Genomic DNA, 22,148 nt, shown 5'->3' with positions numbered 1-22,148 from the left:
TGCCCCCATTGCCCTGGAGCTGCAAACCGCGGCCAGTGGGAGCCGCGATCGGCCGCACCTGCGGACGCGGCAGGTAAACAAACCAGCCCGGCCCACCAGGGTGCTTACCCAGGCGAGCTGCGTGCCAAAGGTTGCCGACCCCTGGTTTACAGTTATGTATAATTACTCTAAATTCGATACAACTGAGTATAAACGACAATAAAGTGTCCTTACCACCTCATAAACCATTATTTTTGTTGTCAATAGCTTACAGTAACTAGCAGGCACAACACAGCAACTTGTGAGAGACACAAAAGTATATTTGAGTCAGAACTGAATGACAGACCTTACAATCAGTTACCAAAGGGGCTCAAATCATATGCAGCACTTCACTTTGCCCCAGTGGAAATTACCATGTTTGTAGAGTAATCCCTCCTATAGTAGGTTATCCTGGGGTGGGAGAAAAAAACTCCATGAGGGTCTCCCTGTGGAGCTACTTCAGATCATTCAAGGAGCAAGGCAAGGTCTTTCCACCCTCTACTTTCCCCCCCACCCCCCCCCCAGAATAAGCAACATCTCCATCCCAAAAATCCAGTGGATCTCCTGGGATCTGCAGGAGGAAAGGACCACACCATTGAAATGCCTGTAGTTTATGGAGTGGCTCCATAAAATAAAGCAATATAGTTTGGAACCTTATTACTTTTTCCTACTAATCTGCTCAGGGTTGGTGAAGGACTATCTCCTCTACTTGTGCAGATTCTGTGGTATTATGAATTGTGCTAACTCCTGCAGCTGTTTGGAGTCCTACTGATTTCAAGAAAGGCCCGAACAGACCTAAAGGACAGCAACTTACAGAATTGGGGGCCTTGATTTCTTAAAACTAATGAGATTTTAGTTTTACATTTTGTTAAACCGTTAAAATCTTTTGTATAACATTTTCTCAGATGTTTATGAAGCTGAAACGGCATCTTAGTTGTTTTATGTTGTTTAATTTTTTAAAACTTCAGCTGATTCAGTTTTAAACTTTTGTTTATGCCCTGATCCTACAGGGACGTAAGCATATCAATGGGGCTAGTTAGGCTTTGCATGATCAGGGTTTTAGATATTAATAATAATCATCAATCATCTTAATTACAGTAATGGCAAGGGACCAGCCAAGACTGGGGTGCCATCATGCTAGGTGCTGGATAAACACAGAGCAGAAGATAGTTTCTGTCCCAAAATCAACATTTTGTTGTATTTTTATGCCATTCAACTATATTTTTATTTATCTCAAACAGTTGTAAAAATTAACCATTTAATTATTTAAAAAAGAACACCCTTTTTATTGACGCAGAGAGCAATTATGTGAATGAAAAGAAAGTTGGACCCTGTTTCTTGATACATTTGGACAAAGAAATGCTGAACTGGCTCAGATAATGCCAGATTTCCATTCCACCAGAACTTGCTGCTTTTCCCTCATGTCTTTTCTCCTCAATTGTCCTTTGCCTTTTTGTATTTGTTTATGAAAATTAATAAAAAAAATAATCACAAGAACCTCTGCTGTATCTTTAATACCCTTTGATTTTCCTTTGCTGGTTGATAATTGGCTCCTGTGGGCAGTGGGCTGAGCCCCTTGGGGCCCCAGGGGCCGACCGAGACCCAGCTGGCTGCCTTGCTCATGAACAAGCAGCAGGGGGCGCTGTGAGCAGTTCATGTCGCTCTTCCTCATGGAGGAGACGCTCTATCCGGAAGGGAGCATTAAGCTGCACTTCCGGTCAGGTGTGTTCGGTCACTTCCTGCGCAGCACGGCGTGGACAGGCGGCTGGGTGCCGGGAGGGTTCAGTCGCCAGCAAGATGCGCATCGAGAAATGTTACTTCTGCTCCGGGCCCATCTACCCGGGACACGGGCTCATGTTCGTGCGGAACGACTGCAAGGTCAGGTCGGGTCGGGAGGCGCGGCGCGGGAGGGGTCCTGCCGAGCGGATCTCGAGGGGCCCGGGCGCCGCGGCAGGCCCGAGGGCGCTGGCGCATCCCCACACGGGGTTGGTCCAAGCCGGGGCTGCGTTGGGGCCCATATAGCCTGGGGCGGGGGCGGGGGCAGGCCCGTCTAAGGACCGGCTCTGCTCCAGCGCGTTAAAACGCAGCCTGGGCTGGCCCCTGGCCCCGCAGATGCCCGTCCGCTCCCGCCCGGCTGCCGTGTGCTGAGGGCGCGGTGCTTTGGGGGTGTTGTTCCCAGTTCACACGGGCATACCAGCCCTAGTTCTAGGAGAGCTGCGTGAGTCTACAGAGCGATGTAGCGCAGGCAGCGGTGGCATCGCTTAGACCTGCGGTTTTCAACCTTTTTGCAGACCCCTAAACATTTTCAAAGGGAGATGCGGACTGCTTTGAAATCCTAGACATAGTCTGCGGACCCCCAGCGGTGCGCAGACGACAGGTTGAAAACCACTGGCTTGGCCGGATACATACTCGCTGGGTTTAGGATGTTAATGCTAGGCATGGCTAAGCCCTGCTGTCACTGCCTATGCTACAATTATACCTGTTAGCTCTCATCAGGAGTCCCCTTGTTCCTATTCCAGATGTTGTCCAATATTAATTAAGGCACAATCTTTTCTGCCCAACCAAAATTCAAAGTACTTATGTGGCAAAATGTAAATATCAGCATTTGCTCCATTGTAAAGACCAGTGTTGGACTAAAAATGCTTGACACATTTAGGCCCTGATTCAGCAAAGCACTTAAGCGTGTGCTTAAATACAGTTTTGAAGTTTAGTGGCTGTTTAAGTTCAACAGAAACTATTAGAATTTAGGCATGTGCTTAGGTGCCTTGCTGAATTGGGGCCTTAAAGTTGAAATTAAGTTCTAAAAAGTAGTTGTTTAGTATCTTTTCTCTGCACCTTACAAAACTTGACTATTTTTATGTGCAGTTAGAAGCTTATCCTGTAAAGAAAGCACTAGCTCTAGGACTAGGTGACAGGTATAGAAAGTTCACAGAGCAGTTTTAAGGTTTTGTAGTTATTTTTGCATGTGGTAATTCAATAATCCTGTACCATGCAGTTCTTTGACCATCAGTTTGTTTAAAGGTAATTGCCATATAGATGCGTGCATGTTCCCAGCAGACTGTAACTGAAGATATTGTGAAAACAGAGTAACGTGACTTTGTAAAGTAAAACAAAGTAAAAATAATGATCTAAAACTCTCTCAAACTACTAATTTGAATAATACCATCATTACAGAAGATACACTGAGACTTGTATTATTTATCCTGTGCAGTATTTTTCTGTACTGATTTACATGATCTAGTGATACATTAAATGTTCATCAGAGTTATTTTGGATGGGGTGGGCAATAATGTCATTTGATTATGGACTTTTTTTCTATTTGTATTTAATCTTTCTTTAGGTCTTTAGATTCTGCAGATCAAAATGCCACAAAAACTTTAAAAAGAAACGAAATCCCAGAAAGGTCAGATGGACCAAAGCCTTCCGGAAAGCAGCTGGTAAAGAACTAACAGTGGTAAGTACTTGGTGGTATTGTACTACTAAAGGACTAAAACAAAACACGAACATTACGCATGTAATACTCCAAGTGCCATAGCCAGGCAAATCACGGTATGCAAGTGCTTCTGTGACCCCAGAAACAGTGAGAACAAAATCAGTGCTTTAAAAATACAGTTTAGTCTTTCCATTTTCTCAATAATAAAGCACATGCTTTTCTTTAAAAGTTTAAAACTAGCCATTCTTTAACCCTGAAATTTGCCTTTCTGATTAGGCTTCTGTATTTTCAGTTTAAATGTGTTGTGCTTTCTTTGAATTACTGTGAAAAATAAATAGATATAACCATTATTTTTTGTTCATGGCACTCCTAATAATTTAGAAGTCCAAAAGAATTGTCTTACATGTGAAGAATAATGTAGTAGTAGTTGTAGCTTTAAACTTTATGGTCATAAACATGCAGTATCTGTGATAAGAATGGCTAATCTTATCACAGATAATGATGATGTGAAGTGGCAAAGAACTGCCCATTTTGCTTGAATCACTTTTAATCCTAGGACTGTACATCAATTTCAATTTTGAGATGTTTTGTTCCCAATTTATCAAGTAAATGCCTGAGCTTGCACACTACTGAGAATCACAGACATGGAGATTCCTTTAAAATCTGTTAGTTGATTAAAAAAAAAAAAAATCCTCAAACCACACATTCAGCAGTAAAATAAATGGAAATTAGTTTTACAGAGTTTTCTTTTTTTGCCTTTCTGGCTTTCCAGATGTGCCGGGGCAGCAAGGCACAAAGCCTTGTGAAAAAGATTTGTTTTCCATTGCTGAGAGGGATGGGCAGCATGGACAACAACAATATAGTATTTTGCACTTCTGTAGCATCTTTCATCCAATGCTTTCAAAGTATTTTACAAATGCAAATTAAACCTTGCAACACACCTGTAAGTTGAGTATCACCTCCTTTTTACAGAAATCAAATAAAAATGCAGAGTTTTGTTGTTTGGCTTTCAGCAAGTCATTCATTGGCAGATATGGGGGTAGGGTGCAGAAGTTCTTAATTTTTCTTGAACATAGGCATTCACAGAGGCCTGGTCAACCCAGAACTTTTGTATTGGTATAATTATGGTCGTTAGACATATTTTTTTTAACTGATAGTATGGGGATAAGCTATACAGGGCTGGTGCAACCACTAGGCGAACTAGTGGCTGCCTAGGGCTCCCCGGGCAGGGGGGGGGTTTAGTTGGGGGGGGGGGTGCTGGCGCAAGGTGGAAGTTTCGCCTAGGGTGCGAAACTTCCTTGCACCGGCCCTGAAGCTATACCAGTATAACTGCACCCACACTGGCCAGGGGAAGAACTGTGTGGGTATAGTTAAAGCAGTACAACTTTTTTGTGTAGACAAGTCCTAATTAAGGAATGAAAATTTTAAAATTACTGCACCTATTGTTGATTGGGGATGCAAATGACAACTTAGATGAGTACATTGGTTGTGTCCACAAATCAGGTAGTTACCCATATACAGCTCTTTTATCTATTGTACTCACATTTGCTAGCATAGATATTTGAGTGTTTGCTCATGGGGTTGGTTGTGTGGGCAGGTGTCATATCAGAGAAAACTAACAAGCCTACCAGTTTGTTCTTAAGCCTGTCATTAAATGCTCTGCTCATCAAGTTCTAGACCTTCAGTGCTTCAGGTGCGATAATGCAATTTTGACAAACATCTTGCTTATGCTTTCCTCAGACTCAAAACTTATTTATTGGAAAAGAATATTTCTCTTGTTTACATTCATTTTAGCAAAAGCATTTTCCCCTTGTATTATACTTCTTGTTCTGAAGGATCTTTAATTTAAACTATATAGATTTCTGAAGTGTAAGGCAGTCAACTATGTTGATCTTTCTCTATAAGGAGAGAATTTATGAAAGAATCCTTGTGGGGGAAGATTCTTCTTATTTCCCAAGCATGAAATAGATTTAAAAAAAAGGTAAAAGAATTTCAAGACAGAGTTACTTCCCTGGGAGAATTGATTAAATATGCATACATAGCTAGGACAGTCCTTAAATATAGGATTATTGGGATTTAATTAGCTTTTATTAACAGAAAAATAAGGGTGCTCAGTACTTTTTTGGTACTGTTCGTGATCTACTGCTGTCTGTGTAACTTCCCTGTAGACATTATTATGCAGTTAGCCAAGAGTATGTTTTTTAATGTGGCTGCCAGACAGAATCTTTAGGCAGTCATGTAATAACTGGGCCTTCTGAAGAGGTACTGTGTGTCTTTATACTGTTAAAAACTAATTTAGAAGAGTTTTACTGTGGTGTGTGTTTTTTTTTGTTTGGTGTTTTTTTTGAGATCCCTGATCTGATGGAGTAGGAAGAATGGGCAGAAGATCTTAGTTTGTTCTGTTCTCACATTCTCTTAAGCTCCTCACTTCAGATTTTAGGCTTAACAGTATCCTAACAGAAGCCGACATTATTCTAATTTATAAAGAAAAGGAAAAACAAAACTCAAATTTGAGGCCAAGTTACAGTATATTGTAGATAAAGGCTCTATTTAGACCTAAAGGGTTCTTGTTATTAGGGAAAATAAACTGAAAAGAGGTGGCATCATCTAAAGAGTCATGGGTAGCACCAGAACTACCTATCAAAATCCCACTAAAATATATGTGCTGAATTGAACATTGTCCAATCAGTATATAGCTACTTTTTTTAGCATCGCAAGCAGCAAATGAATGCTGTCATTCGCTGTAATATAATCAGCAACTGGACAGTGCTGTTTGTGTCTTTTTAGGAGTGCTTCTGGAGTGCTGAGAGGCTTTTGCAGCCACATTGTGCTTAGCGGGTGTTCAGATCTCTGGTACTAACACACAATTATTTTCTCTGGGGATTTCTTGCTGCTGTACTTGGACTGGATGGAATATCTAATCAATGCTTGTTTTTGGGCTGTCTTTCCTTTCTGAGTGGCATTTGATCAGCTAGTCTGGGAATACTAGTGAGACGTTTTTCCTCCACGTGGTAGAGGAAAGAGACTTCCTGAGACAGCTTTATAAAACTTTTTGCTATTCTAGTTGGTGTTAGTTAAGGCTACTCAGAATAATTTAGGACAGAGCAAAATATTTGTCTTTGCATTTCTCATCCTCTCCCCTTTCAGAGCTTGGGTTGTTACCAGGGTTCTTGGTTCAGAATTAAGATGACCATTAAGACCTACATTTAGACTACTGCTTATGGCACTTCTGACCTAATTGATGGATCTACTCCAGGTTGTTGCATTTTGATTTCTGAAAATTCCCCTAGCCCAAGTAGACTGGAGCCATCTAGAACTTTTTCTACCTCCCTTAACTATAGTTTGGGTTTAAGTCTTGCTTTCAGAGTACCAAGAAGCATCACTGTGAAAAGTTGCAAATTTCTTCCTACTTACTCTTCTGCACAAATGGCTCTTAAAGCTCAGAAACAACATTACAAGGTTTTAGAATCCCAGAATATTTCTCTAGGTTTTTCTTGTCTTTTGAAGTGTCTGTAGTCTGACTTGATTAGATGCTTAATGGTGATCTTATGGCTCCTGCAAAACCATTGGGCTTATGTTCCTTGTTTCTTTTATTGAGAAGTTAGTCTCGTAGTTAAAGCATAAAATAGAGCGCGGAGATCTGGATTATTGCCCTGGTTCTTGCCATAGATGACCTATATAACCATACCTCTCTTCAGCATCTGTAAAAAGGGTTATTGCATACCTAGCAAGGGTGTTGTGAGCCTTAATTTCTTTGCAAAGTGTGTTGCAGTCATTGGCTGAAAGGTGTTATAGGTGAGCAAAGTATTTCTTTTCACTGTTAGATGGTAACTGAAAAGACAATGGCATGGACAAAGCCTGAAACAGTTACTCTGATCTGCGTATACCTAGAACTAGCTTCACTCAATGTCCTCCTTCCCCCCAACTCCAAAAAACAAAACTTCCTTCCTGCCTCCCAAACCCATAGTCTTTCACCCAACATGTTAATATCTTACTCTTGTTTCTTAAGTTCACCACACAAACATAACTTTTGGCAGAAGGATGTAATGACAATAAACAATTTAGAATGTTTGTCCAAACAGTAAGCAATCTGAGGTTGGTTTGGAAAGAGAGTAGGGTAGTTAACAATTAGGGATGCAGTTCCTGGGTGTTGAGGGTCTGCAGCTCTAGCAGTTAAGACCCATGGCAAAATGATTTGGCCTTTAGTGCTCTGCATTCTCTCTTCTTGCTATTAAGATGTTTATCGAATCAAGATGTTCAAATACAGAGGAGTTGAAAGGATTGGTATTATCGTTACAGCTGCAGTTCCAGCTAACGGATAAAAATGGAATTTTTTGGTCTGCCAGTGTTTTTAAAACTGACCTTCAGTAAGATTTTTTTTCAATGAAGATTGTGAATGATGTTAAATTGTGTGAGACCGTTTACAAGTGGTGCTTTGGCATTTTTCTGAGAACTATCTGGAAATGAACAAATGATATATTAGATTCAGTGAATAGCCCTCTGATACCATTTTTAGTCATTTCGTTGTGCATAACTACCTGGTGCTGACTCAGGAGAACTGCTGCCCACTCTACTCTCCGTTCAAACCAAGTTTTCTTTGTTTAAAATGGTGACTTGTCCCTGATTAACAAAAAAGTGAGGGTTATGGCCAATATGTTTGCTGTTTGGAGGGTGGTAGTAATGTAGGGTCCCCAAAATCTCAATCTCAAAACCATGAATAAACCCTGTCCTACTGATATTTGAGAGAGAGCTCCACAGGGCGCTCTCTTAGCAACAACATGGAGTGGACAGCAGAAGATAGCCCAGCTATTGCCACACTGGGCAGAGATGCTACTATGGTGCTCTCAGTAGCTGGTCAATGGTGGAGCTCAACAGGATTAAATGCCACAGATCTCCAGATACTTCATCACTGGGGGTGCAAGGCAGGTTTGGATGACGCCCATCCTACATCAAGATATGTAGCAACAGCCATGGGAAGAGTGAGAGGAGAGAATAGGTAGTTCCAGAGAAAGACAGGCATGCAGGGATTACTTTGTGAGGGAGGAAGGAGCCTGCTGGGAACTAACCACTAAAAAGAGTTGTGATTGCTGTGGGTATGTTATGTTAGAGGTGGTGGGAACAGAGAACCACGTCAAACAGTTTGTGTTGGCTGTTCTCCTTCCCTCTGCTTGCAGTCAGTGTCCCCTTTGAAGCACAGCAGGTGATGTCTGCATAGTTCAACTCTCATAAGCAAAGGATTCCTTCGTCCATCTGAAGATGGAGAGGGTTGGCTCAAGCCTCCACATCTCCAAAACGGGGCTGTCCCATTGCAGTGGAGAAGTCAGTGGTTGTGTTTTCAATGAGATGAAGGGAGCAGGAAGGATAAGAGCATAGAGATGTTTGGCAGTGGTTCTCTAGCTCTCTGCAGACAACTCTCTATGGTGATTAACGTATAGAGCAGTGTTTCCCAAAGTTGGGACACTGCTTGTGTAGGGCAAGCCCCTGGTGGGCCGGGCCGGTTTGTTTACCTGCCGCGTCCGCAGGTCAGGCCGATTGCAGCTCCCACTAGCCGCGGTTCGCCTCTCCAGGCCAATGGGAGCTGCTGGAAGCAGCGGTCAGTATGTCCCTCGGCCCGCGCCGTTTCCAGCAGCTCCCATTGTCCTGGAGCAGTGAACTGCGGCCAATGAGAGCCGCGATCGGCCGGACCTGCGGACGCGGCAGGTAAACAAAACGGCCTGGCCCGCCAGGGGCTTTCCCTACACAAGCGGCGTCCCAAGTTTGGGAAACACTGATGTAGAGTGTTAGTGCCCACCTAGAACCTTATGCAGCATGTTCTCATCGTTAGTTCATTGTAATGATGCTGCCTCTGGCTGGAAACAACTGAGAGTATCAATTCAGGACAAATTGCTTAGAGCAGGGCAGTTACAGCCCAAGGCTGGTGGTTCTCCACCTCTAAGGCACACCAAACCAGCCAAACAGAGAGGACTTTGGTTTTATCCCACTGGCTAACCATAAGTCATACAAACAATTTCTATAGACACTCCAGTTTCCCAGTATCACCACCAGTGCCACTCGTTATGGGGACGAATGGTTATGAAAACCAATACCCAAGTAAAAGAAAAAAGGTTCTCCTGATCCCAAAGGACCAGACCCAGGTCAATATACAAGTCAGATCTTACCCACAAATCATGCTGTTGCCAATTCTTTAGAATCTAAAATCCAAAAGGTTTATTCATAAAAAGAAAAAAATACAGATGAGAGTTAAAATTGGTTAAATGGAATCAGTTACATACAGTAACGGCAAAGTTCTTGGTTCAGGCTTGTAGCAGTGATGGAATAAACAGCAGGTTTAAATCATGTCTCTGGAGTACATCCATAGCTTGGATGGGTCATTCAGTCCTTTGTTCAGAGCTTCAGTTTGTAGCAAGGTTTCTCCAGAAGTAAGAAGCAGGATTGAAGACAAAATGGAGGGGTTTCCAGGGCCTTTTATATTCTTTCTCTTGTGGGCGGAAACCCCTTGGTTCTCCTCTGCAAAATCACAGCAACAAGATGGAGTTTGGAGTCACATGGGCAAATTACATGTCTATGCGTGACTCTGTTCTTTACAGGCTGATGCTATTGTTTACATGTTAGTTTGAATGTTCCCAGGAAAGCTCAGATGTGGATTGGCATCTCCCACAGTTCATTGTCAGTTTTCTCTTACTTAATTGGCCTCTCAGAGTTGGTAAGAAAATTCCCACCTTTTCATGCTCTCTCTGTGTGTGTGTGTGTGTGTGTGTGTGTGTGTGTGTGTGTGTGTGTGTGTGTATATATATATATATATAATATATAATCTCCTCAATATATGTTCCATTTTATGCATCCGAAGAAGTGGGCTGTAGCCCATGAAAGCTTATTCTCAAATAAATTTGTTAGTCTCTAAGGTGCCACAAGTACTCCTGTTCTTATTGTCAGTTAAGTGTTGCTTGATTGGGCACTTACTGAGAATAATCCTTTCTCAAGAAGCTGACCAAATTTGCTTCACTGAGGCTACTTCGAATCAAAACACATTGAGATACGAGTACATAGGCAATATTCATAACTTCAACTACAAAAAGATAAACACATAAAGATAGCATAATTATAAAAAGGTTATGATTTGCTGGTTATAGACACCTCACACAACAAGCTTTGTTACAATATTTGCTGCAAATATATAACAGTGGTTGCAACAATGATCTATATGGTCACAGTTCATGTCAATAACATCACCCTCATCTCTGAGGCAATCTGTTTGCTTGCCTGCTTCCTCTTGTTAAGTATCTTTGTGTGTGAGAGGTGTTTCTCTCATGCCTATTCTTTCTCCCCTAGCTTCTGTTAAATTAACATAGTAACACAGCATATGTCAGAGTGCGTAATTCTGCCTCTTAGCGTTCTTGCCTGCTGCTGCTATGAGTAACTTCTATCGGTTCTTTCCTAGCCATCACAACAGGGCTCTGGGCTTATTCACTCCCTGCCAAGACTCAACGTTACCTCACAAAATGATCATATTGGGTAATTGCTGGTCTTCAGCCCCGCTTTGGGTGTGGGGGGGAGAAAAAAAAAAGTATTTACTTTAAAGACCTGACACACAAGTATATTTAAAAATATTAAGTTTAGGATTCAATGATATGTAGCAGAAATTAGTATTGAGAGCTGTTAAGATATTTTGTATTTAAATTAATTTGTTAGAGATTTAGAGAAATATCTATAGTAGATATTTAGATAAAATGAAGGGAATTTTATGTTGAGATCCTTTAGATTTCTTTTCACAAATGTAAATTATGGATAATAACTTTATTTATGCAGATACTTGTTCCTAAAACTGTGTATTTCCCACTTACTGCATCTAAATGTAAGCTGTACTCACTTTCCTTTTTTTACACAGGATAATTCATTTGAGTTCGAAAAACGTAGAAACGAGCCACTGAAATACCAGAGAGAGCTGTGGAGCAAAACTGGTAAGTCACTTTAGGAAATGCCAGCTTTCCTAGAAGACTAGCTGGGAATAAGATCTTCTTTCCATGTTTTTCCATGTTCAGTTGTCAGAAGACTTTAAATCTTGATGTTCATATTTATAATTAGTCTTTTGTAAATATTAGAAACCTGAAAAGAGATTTATTTTTAAATGTGCCCCAAAGTAGAACAGAAAATTTGTTCTGCCTCCCAGCTGCACATCATTGAAATGAAATGAGTTATTCTTGGTATTTTCATACAAAAAACAAATTTAATTTTGCATTATAATCTAGATAGACCTGTCCCTTATGATTGCAGCCTTTTATGGTAAATGAGTCCACATTTTTTCTCCACTTGTAAAAAGGGCAATATCAAACTTGATAGGGACTACTCAACACAAACCAAGATTCTACTCGGATTACAGATATACTTTTTTTTTCTGCTTCCATTTCTACAAAACAATAGTAATAGAATATATGATTCTTATCACTCTATATGATGCTCAGTTATCAACTGTAATATAAATTACAATATTTGCCGTTGTAAATCATTGTCATTCACAGAATTTTCACTACAAAAGTTTTCATAGGTATATAACTCTGCAGTAAAACACATTCTTCTGTTTGAAACTTGATGTCTGAGGCTTTTTGAATACCTAATTTCAGAGCAATCTGATAAATTGACTTTTATACACATAACAGTTCTTTAAAATGCTTTTACTGATGTTGCAATAACTTTTGTATGTGTTTGTGTTCTTAAAACCAGCTTAGATTTTTTTTTTAATGAAATCTGGAAAGCAAGTAATGTGTAACACGTGAAGTAGTTAATACTTTTCTTTCTTAGGCATTTTTAATACATACTGCACAAGTTCCGAATACATAGTTACACAATAGATCACCATAGCTCTGAAGATTTATAGCTTTCTACCAGAAATGTTCTTGTCCTTGTTAGTTTTTTTAAAACAAACAATTTGACCAAAAGACTTTGTCAGGAACGCCAATAAAAAGCCAAAAAATTAAGAAGATTGGAGAGCTCCTATTGCATTTGAGGGAGAAGTATGATGGTGAGAATTAAAAATTGAGTACCACTCTAAAAACTCTGACTTGGTCTGTGTTCAGCATTTTCTCACAATCCGATTGTTAGGAGCACAAGATTTGCCATACAAATCAGACCATTGATCTTTCATGTTCACTGACCTGCCTCTGACTGGCTAATACCTGATCCCTGAGATGGAAGTGAAGAAAAACCCATCATGCGTTGGTCTAATCGTTTATTTATGTGCATATGAAAAAAAGCTTCATTCCTGCAACAATCAGATGACAAATCTCATGCTTCAGGGTGATTACCCTTAGAGGTGAACCTTCGCAAGTTGTTAGTAAAATTGTCCAGACCTTTTAAAATTTAGATAAATTATTTAACTCTTCGCTCCTGTGATGGTGCGATGTTAACTAAACATATTTTTAAAAATTAATATTAAGTTTTGTTAAGACTTAAGTAGCTAATTTTGCAATTGTTTCAACAACAAAATAGTAAAGAGTTGAAGAGCATAGTGATTCAAAAATATGCTGTTCCTTTTTTCTAAAAAGTCGTAACTGCTAGGACTCCTGCTTCATTTTCTAATGACTCACCTTTAGTGTTTCCACAATTATATTTAGGTTCCTGTGTAAGTAAGTATTACATCTTTGCTAGTAGGTACCTAACGTTCAGTCTGTTTGCAAAAGTAGTCCATTTTTTTTTTTTCAATTCAAAAAATTTCCACTCCCAACAGCAAGGAATCGATGAGTTTCTGTTTAAAAAATAAGTGTCGCATTACTTTTACTTGTCACTTATAATATGATGTCAAAGTGATACTTAAGTTGTCTTTGCATTGTTTACATAAAAAAAAAAAGTTAGTATGTTGCTGTGACAGCATATTTGCTCTGTAGAGTTTGTTGGTATACCTGTGCTGCCTATTCAATGTACAGCACCGTCAATCGAGCCCCAGGTTTGATTGAGCCGTCGTTTGTAAATCTCATCAATTATAGGCAAGAGATTTGGGAATGGAAGGAGAGCATATTTTACTGGATTTATGCATCTTTAACCTTGGATTAACCTGATCTTCCTTATATTGGTTTTTTGTTTCACATCACTGTTCAAACGAGTTCAGATTTTTTGGGCCGACAGGCTGTGGGCAGGCATTGCGTTTCACTTAGTCCTTATTTTTTGAAGAACTGTTAGAGCAAACTTCTCAAACTTTGTGTGTGTGTGTGTGTGGGGATCACTTGATTGCTGAGGGTCTCAGCAGACCACTTTAATGATCTTTCCAAATGTTGTTTGTATCGTTAGTTATCGTAAAGCACTTTTGATAAAAGCATTATATAAAAAAAGAATAATAATAAACTTTTTTTGTTCTACAAATAAAAGCACACAACTCATATTTTAATATCAGTAGTCTTACCTTTCTAATGTGATGGATGTGCCCTCTCTCACCCACTGCGGCAGCCCAGTCTCTCCCTTTCTCCCGCTTCTGTGGCAGCCCCCAAGCTGGGGATGAGAAGGAGGAGGGGTGTCTCTCCCCTGCCACACCAGCCACAGAGCTGAGGCTGGGAAGGAGGGCCATCTCTCCCCAGCAGCCACAGCCCTGGAGCTTGTGAAAGTCACCTGTTTCTTTGGCTGCCGCAGCCCTGCACATCCCAAATTTCCCCCACCCACTACCCCATCCCACCTACCCCCAATTTCCCCCAAGGCCACCATCTCACCTTATATGTGCATTTTCTCCAGAGTCCAGGCACCTAATTAGTGGAGCCATGCCTGCCTTCATTCTCTTGTGTGCGTCAGCCCAGGCGCACACCTTGGAACTATCCATGGACCACCTGAATGGAGCTCACTGGTCCGTGGACCACAGTTTGAGAACCTCTGTGTTAGAGAATCAGAGTATAGAATTGAACTGCATTCTTAACCATTATATTAGTGTTTAAGTGATTCTGCCTCCTACTGTCTTTTAAAGCTGTGCAGTCCTGTTCTTTTGATCCCATTGATTCTGCACTAGTTTGCTATATTTTGTTTCAGTCATGATAATTTTGTGGCATGTGAGACCATCATTTATTTTTAAGTTAGGAAGAAGTATTATTAAGGGGAAAAGGGTAATGACATTTGGATAATGGTGAACTGGAAACAAAAGTCCTCCATTGTGAGAAATGATGGTAAGGATAAGAGAGAGATTGTATAGACCAAGTGGAAGCTTGAACTGAAATTTAAAAGTAAAATTGATGGTAATTTCTAGCTACAGAATAGTATCTGTCAATACTACATTGCAAAGAGAACTTCTCTAGTATAATCATTAGATGTTTCTTTTACTCTAGGTTCTGTGCATATTAAGGAACACATTATAGTAAAATATGTCTTTAAAACAGTACTAGTTAAATTGTTTCAGGATGTTAATTCGATTATCAAACACAATAAATATTTAAAAACTCTGGTTTTTTTTGTTTGTTTCAGTTGATGCAATGAAGAGAGTGGAAGAGATCAAACAAAAACGCCAAGCTAAATTTATCATGAACAGGTGAGAAGGATTTGCAGTAGCACTTAGGAAATCCCAATCAGGTTCTGGGTTGCATTCTGCTGTACAGGCATGTGGCAAAGAGATGCCCTTGCTCCATGGAGATGATGCTCACAAATTTTAAATGGCTGTTTGCTCCTGACACACGAACAGTAGTGCAAGTATTATTAATGTATTATGTGTGGCACCATAGCACACAGGAGAGTCATGGACCATTATGCTAGGCGTTGCAGTAACACAACAAAACAGTCCCTGCCCCAAGGAGTTGACAAGCTGTTTAAGACAAGACAGCAGATGGAAACAGACTAGGAAGTACAAGAAAATAATAAGACAATATTTGTCAGCATGGTAACACATTAGGAAGCTTGAGAAATGAGTCTACAGAATGCTGACTGTTCAAGGGAAAGGAGATCTTGCCAGACATTAGGAGCTGTATTCTGATATTTGGAGGAAGGTGGGGGAAGACTTGTACGTAATTTGAGGTTTCCAAAATCTGAATAAACTTCTCATAGTTTGAAACTTTCTCTGTCATCCCATTGCATCAGTATTTATTGGATTCTATTTTAGTTGTAACTACCACTATAATTCCCTAGTGGACTCAGAGAGATGTGAAATTTCACTAAGATTTAATACACCTGATTAAGGCTACGATTTAGTCATGGGTATTTGTAGTAAAAGTCATGGCAATAAACAAAAATTCACATCCTGTGACCTGTGCATGACTTGTACTATATACCACTAACTAAATCTTAGCAAGGGAGAGGGCCACTGATCTGGGAGGCTGGAGGGGGGCTACTGCTCTGGGGGTGGGCCAATGGCACCAGCTGCCAAGGGCCACTGAGTAGTGGCTGCGCCTGCTGTCCCCAAGACCGCCCACCCGCCATGGCTCCTGCAGCCCCTAAGACTGCTGCTCAGTGGCTGGTGTGGCTGTCCCTGGGGCCACCTGAGCAGCTGCTTGGGCGGCCCTGGGGTCAGCCACACCAGCCACTTCAGAAGTCACGGAGGTCAGGGAAAGTCACGGAATCTGTGACTTCCGCAAATTCCGTGACAGATACCGAGCCCTACACGTGATGTATATACATTTATTTAAAAAAAAAAAAAAAAATTAAGCTTTAGTATATAATCTCACAAATAATAATCCCCCTTATTTTTCTCAGATTAAAGAAGAGCAAAGAGCTGCAGAAGGCACAGGACATCAAAGAAGTCAAGCAAAACATACATCTTGTTCGGGCTCCACATGCAGGTAAGAACTGGATTTATTGAATTCTTGGTTGGATAGTTCATGTATAATTATTTGAGCAACATTCATCATTTATCAAATTAGTACTAATTATTCCAGTTTAGTACTAATGTGGACACGAGAACGAATGGATATAAACTGGCTGTGGGGAAGTTTAGGCTTGAAATTAGACGAAGGTTTCTGACCGTCAGAGGGGTGAAATATTGGAACGGCCTTCCGAGGGAAACGGTGGGGGCGAGGGATCTGTCTGGTTTCAAGATTAAGTTAGATAAGTTTATGGAGGGAATGGTTTAATGGAAAAACATATTAGCCAAGGAATACCTAGCAATGGCAGGTAAATAGTATAATGGCTAACAAGGGTCAGGCTGGAGACTCTTGCCTACATGCTCGGGGATTTACTGATCGCCATATTTGGGGTCGGGAAGGAATTTTCCTCCAGGGTAGATTGGCTGAGGTCCTGGAGATTTTTCGCCTTCCTCCGCAGCATGGGGCAGGGATCGCTAGCAGGAGGGTTCTCTGCCAATTGAAGTCACTAAAACACAGGATTTGGGGACTTCAACAGCAGAGTCAAGGGAAGGGGTAGGGACGGTTTTGTGGCCTGCAGCATGCAGGGGGTCAGACCAGATGATCAAAATGGTCCCTTCTGACCTTAATGTCTGAGTCTATTTAATGAGCCAGATATAATCCCCTTCTTTCTCCTTCCCCCACAAGACCAGCCTCCCCCATCTGTCCTTCACCCATGGCAGGCAGAATTCCATCAGTGTCTGTTACCTATTCAAATTCTACAATATCAAAATAATCAGCTGACCTCGTTATGTGTCTGGTTTCCATCATTTTAAATTTAGTCGTTGGCATACATTGAATTATACCGTAGTTACTACATCTGTACAATGTCAGACTTCTTGAAATGTTAGCAAATAATCCCGTCTGAGAAAGTGACATTTTATAATTCGGGTGTTTGCAGTGTTGTAGCCATGTTGGTCCCAGGACATGGGAGAGACAAGGTGGGTGAGGTATTATCTTTTATTGAACCTCACTCATCTTGTCTTTCATTCTATAATTGAGTGTTTGTAACATGACGTCTCAAATGCAAATGTTTATTAAACTTAATATGTTACAGCTAATTAACAACCTATTTTTGAATTGTCTAGTTAATATTAATCAAAATGTATCTGAAGAATGCACAGATATGAATTTATATTCTCCATTACTGAGCAAAGTTCATTTTTCTTGGTTCCATTTGAGGTTACAGTTGAAAAAATCTGTTCCTCCCAACTGGTTTTCTGCTGGTCCAAAATTCTTTACTACAAATACTAGGTTATGCATTAAAAAGTATTGGTAAAATAAATTGTGTAGACATGGCCTTATTTATGAAATTTGTTTTATTCTTAAATACATTCTTTATAGGATATGTTTTCAAATGATTTCCATCTTTTGCATGTATTTAGGCACACAACTACCCTTATGCAAAATGAAGATCAGCTGAAAATTTGTCTATTAATGCCTTGAAAAAATTATTAGTAAATTGATCTTGGTGGATGTTGATTTGATATACTATATTTTAAATTTCCTTATTTTATATGGTTGTTAATATAGTCCATTACAGTAAATTGTCTATAATATTGTAGATCTCTGTGTGGTGCTAACAGTGGGCAGTGTAAAAGAGCGGTGTGCTTTTGCCTATGTTTCACTCCGCTTTGATCCTCCCCTCTGTGTCCCTTTTTCCTGGGACCGTTCTTCTAAATCTGGAGAAGTGAGCAGGAGCCTCTCAGTTTCGCTCCCTGTACCAAAGGAGTGGTTAATGCTATTGCATGAAGTTCTGATTGATACTGCCAACTGGCAAAAGTCCATAGTACTAGATGAGGCGAATGATCAGTGTATTATGCAAAAGTGAAGCTGATTTTAGTTGTTGCATTAAAGTAATGACAGCTCTGCCTTTTGTTAAAACCTCTTTGTCACTATGGCTAGCTGATAATAAAGGTCATAACAAATATGTGTTAACTTGATTGCTGTAATTTGAGAATTCTCTCTAGACAATTTTTGTTAAATAAAAGTTTGTTCAGTTAAAATGTGTCATTTTTCTTTTCTTTTGAAGGCAAAGCAAAACGGCTGGAGGAGAAAATGGTACAGAAATTGCAAGAGGCTGTAGCTATGGAAGAAGAGTCCTAAAAACCTTGTCCTTTTTTTCCTTCTATTTTTACTTCCTCAACTTACTTACTGTTTTTTGACTCTCCTCTTCAGAGTTCTGACTCATGCATTATTGATTCATTTGACATTTGTTCATTGAAATGAAAGGTGATTAAACATACCCTAGATGCATATCTTTCTTTTTTGTGTTCTGTTGTGTGTGAAGCACCAGACATGTTTAATTATATCTTTTAAGGGAGGGTACTCTCAATTCTTTATTGGGAGAAAAATACACTTTACTGAGCAAAAGTTATTTTGCAAGTCACCCAGCACTGTTTGTAATTATAAAAATGAGGTAATTGGCATGAAATGGCTGTCCTACAGATAATGTTTTTGGACAATACTTTTTGTAATTCTGTAATTATACAAAACCTTATCAGTGATGCATAACATAAAGCCTTTCATTTGAGATACTATATACCTCTTTATTGTCCAGGGAGGGACAGTGTAATTACCTTTTTATCTAGCTAATAATTCAAGGTATAATTGGCTTCAGTGGCAGTTTTCCTCAGTAGACTTGGGTCCAAGTCTTTTCTAACTTGCTATGCCGTACCCCTCCAGTGGTGGGTAAATTGCACCTACAAGGGATGGCAGAATCACATTTTGTCTATATTTACTGCAGTGGAGTGTTCGCTTTTTACTATATCCCACTAGGGGGAAATAGACTGCTTAAAATGTAACAATGGAAAATGTTTTTGTGTGTTTTTTTTCCTTCCATATTTAAAAGAACTCTTCTTGATTTAGCATAGTCTATTAGAACAACTAACACCGATGCAAGTTTTACTGTTGTTTGGAGAAGGCTGCCAATAGAAGGGTGGCTTCCAGTTTGGAGATTGGAACCATCACCTGTATAACCACTGGAACTCGAATCTGTGCCACAAAACCAGGCTAGTTCAAACATGCAATAAATCTAACTTTTTACCATGTATAATGTAACTTAATGCTTTTGTAATTATGTTGACAGAAAAGTTGCTTTAAAGTATAGGTATGTTGGATATTCATAGTAGTATTTTCTTCATCCAAAGTGTTATCAGTGTTGCACTCAGATAAATAACTTTCAATGGACAACTGTTTACCTACACCATGATTAGGGAAGCCTTTCAAAAACACTTTAAGTATTATTTACTTCCTTGTCACTGCTAATTACACTGAAAAATCATAATTTGCAGTTTCATTCATGATATGAATAGGAGGTAAATTCAATTGGAAAACTACCTTATTTCAAAAATGTATATACCTGTGTGCTGTTTGTTTTAAATTTAAAATAGAATTACAGTTTGTATGTTCAAAAAGAGACTGTGGGGGAATACTGATATGCCTGGATTCAAAAATGTAGATCCATTTGAATTAAATGTCAATTTAGAGTATTCTAAACGCTAACACATTGCTGTTAAAACATATTTAAAATTATATAAATAACAATTACAGGCGTTTAGGACATGAAGGTAAAGTTTAATTGTAAGATCTGTTAAGTGTGATACATAGTGGCCACATAAACCTGATGATCAGTGTTTGGCTGACTGATATGAATTGTATTTGCTGGGTAAGTGCTGATTTTTAATACGGTCTCAAAATCATTTGCCAGATTAGCCAGGAAATGTATGCTGATAGGGTGAAATCAGATGCTAAAATACATTCCTGAATGAAGATGAGTGCTCAGACTCCACCAAGGCAGAGAATATTTTCTCTTTGAAAGGTACAAATGTATCCATTTTTGAGCATTGTGCACATGCAAGTTAAGTATCCCTTTATATGTGTTTAGATCTTTAAAATGCTGCATTTCTGATATCTTCGCCCTATATTAAATAAGAAATTAAGCAGCTTGTGTATGTTTGGGGCAACAAAACAGTGAACATAATCAAATACGTTAAAATAAAATTGTAAGCTGTAATTTAATGCCTGATCTAAAGTATATACTAATAAAGGGATTCCAGTTGCACAAAAATACACTGACCCTGGACTCATCTTTTTGGGAATTCTTACAGAAACCTGCAGGAAAAGACACAGAAAACTGGGTGCTATTGTTTTGAGAAAGAAAGTTCTGCTTTATGAGGTTTTTATTCACTCTAGTTTTACCAAAAAGGTTGTAAATAAGACTAGGCCTTGCTAAAGCTATTGTCATTTTTCTCTTAGAAAATTTGCTTTTGTGACTGAATCAGGAGAAAGGTAATTTTGTTTTAATACTGGGGTGAAGATGATGGAATTGCTTCCCAAGATGACAGGTACTGCAAGGACTTTGGCTGCAGTCACTGCAAGAGCCTCAAGGGCTCTGGTAAGTCCTAGTTATAAACAAGAAAAGGATTTAAACCCTATCTTGTCTGGTACAGCAACACTTAAAGCAGAAATTCATTTTATTAGTTGGATTACAGATCTGTGACTATTTCTGTACTGTTTTTAAAAAGGAAATTCTGATTCTCTTTAGATATACAAACAAAGCTAGTTTTCTGTGGGCCAGACTTTAGTTTTTCAATTTGATATCTGCCATAACAATGAACTTGCATTAAAAAAATTGTTAATGGAAAAAGGACATCACAGGTTAGATGTAATACTTCAGTTATTGTAACACTGTAGAGCTTAATTTTATGGAGCATTTCTATTCAGAGTGCATCAGGCCATATTGGCGACATGCAAGTTGGATCTAATTCATGATAGGTGATGGATAATATGGAGTTTTTTCAGGGTGCACTTAAGATCAGATTTTGCTTCCTTCCTGTACAGGTATAAAGAACATCTGAAAATGGAACTAGTGTAGTTTTGTGCTGGGAGTGAAGGGGAGGTGCTAGGAGCCCCTGCTGTTGCACAGAGGTTCCCAATATAGCAGTGTGCAGCAGCAGTTTAGGGGCAGTCCAACCTTATATGTGGTGCGTTAGGGAAGAGGATTTTTTTAGACTTTAGATTTTGCTTTAGCTCTGTGCATTGGGAAAGTTGATTCTCCCACCCCCTTCTCACTTTGCCTGAGATGCTTGAGGGCAAGTTTGGTACCTTATTGAATAAAATTTTAGATTCCAAAAGGATACATTTCTAAAAGCCTCCTCTCTTTCCTCTTTCTCCTCCCCCCCCCCCCCATCCTAAACTTAAAGAGGTTCATGAAAGAAAGCTATTAAAGAACCTTGGCTTCAAACTCCAGATATCTGAACATACTGGTGTAAATTCATTAAATAATGGTATTGCCAGGGTTCGGTAGGCATATACAGCATGTGTATTCAGAAATAGCTCACACAGCTTGCAGGGTAGAGCCTGCTTTAATGAGAGAATATAAGGTAGAACACTGGGCTCAATCTTTTTTTAAGTGCTCATGGGTAAGGCTACATTTTAATCACGTGCATTTGTAGTAAAAGTCATGGATAGGTCATGGGCAGTAAACAAAAATTCACGGCCTGTGATCTGTCAGTGACTTGTACTATATACCCCTGACTAAATCGGGGGAGGGAGCCTCCTGGGGGTGCCACAGGCGCTCATGGGGGGCAGCCCGGGGTGTGTGCTGTGGTTGCTGGTGGGGGGCAGCCTGGTGGTGCTGCACCTCTCTGACCATCTCGCAGCCTTGCTCATGGGTCTCAGTATCCATGATTATTTCCCACATCTCGTTTATTGCCTTGTGCAATATAGCACCTGTTTTACCAATTTTAAATAATTAAACCATATTTTTTCATCCATGTTAAACCAACAATCAAATTCTCTCTTGGAATTTAGGTACTGGTTTGCTCAAAGTACATCATCAATCAGAGTTATATTCCTGGAAGGATGATTGCCTCCAAAATACAGTGATAGATGATTAAATC

The 22,148-nt window shown here is 39.7% G+C and overlaps 1 protein-coding gene across 1 annotated transcript; it reads left to right on the top strand.

Annotated features, from left to right (window-relative positions):
- The first annotated feature begins 1,717 nt into the window (after positions 1-1,717).
- On the top strand, positions 1,718-20,314 carry RSL24D1 (ribosomal L24 domain containing 1). Its single transcript, XM_005294263.4, has 6 exons — positions 1,718-1,896; positions 3,359-3,472; positions 11,337-11,409; positions 14,882-14,945; positions 16,100-16,185; positions 18,278-20,314. The coding sequence occupies exons 1-6, from the start codon at positions 1,816-1,818 to the stop codon at positions 18,349-18,351; spliced, it is 492 nt and encodes a 163-aa protein (XP_005294320.1). The 5' UTR covers positions 1,718-1,815; the 3' UTR covers positions 18,352-20,314.
- Positions 20,315-22,148: the final 1,834 nt, after the last annotated feature.

The sequence above is a fragment of the Chrysemys picta genome, chromosome 10 (assembly GCF_011386835.1).
Source record: "Chrysemys picta bellii isolate R12L10 chromosome 10, ASM1138683v2, whole genome shotgun sequence".
In the NCBI taxonomy this organism is placed as follows: Eukaryota; Metazoa; Chordata; order Testudines; family Emydidae; genus Chrysemys; species Chrysemys picta.
The sequence above is the reverse complement of the archived record's forward strand: the minus strand, read 5'-3'. Positions and strand labels throughout refer to the sequence as shown.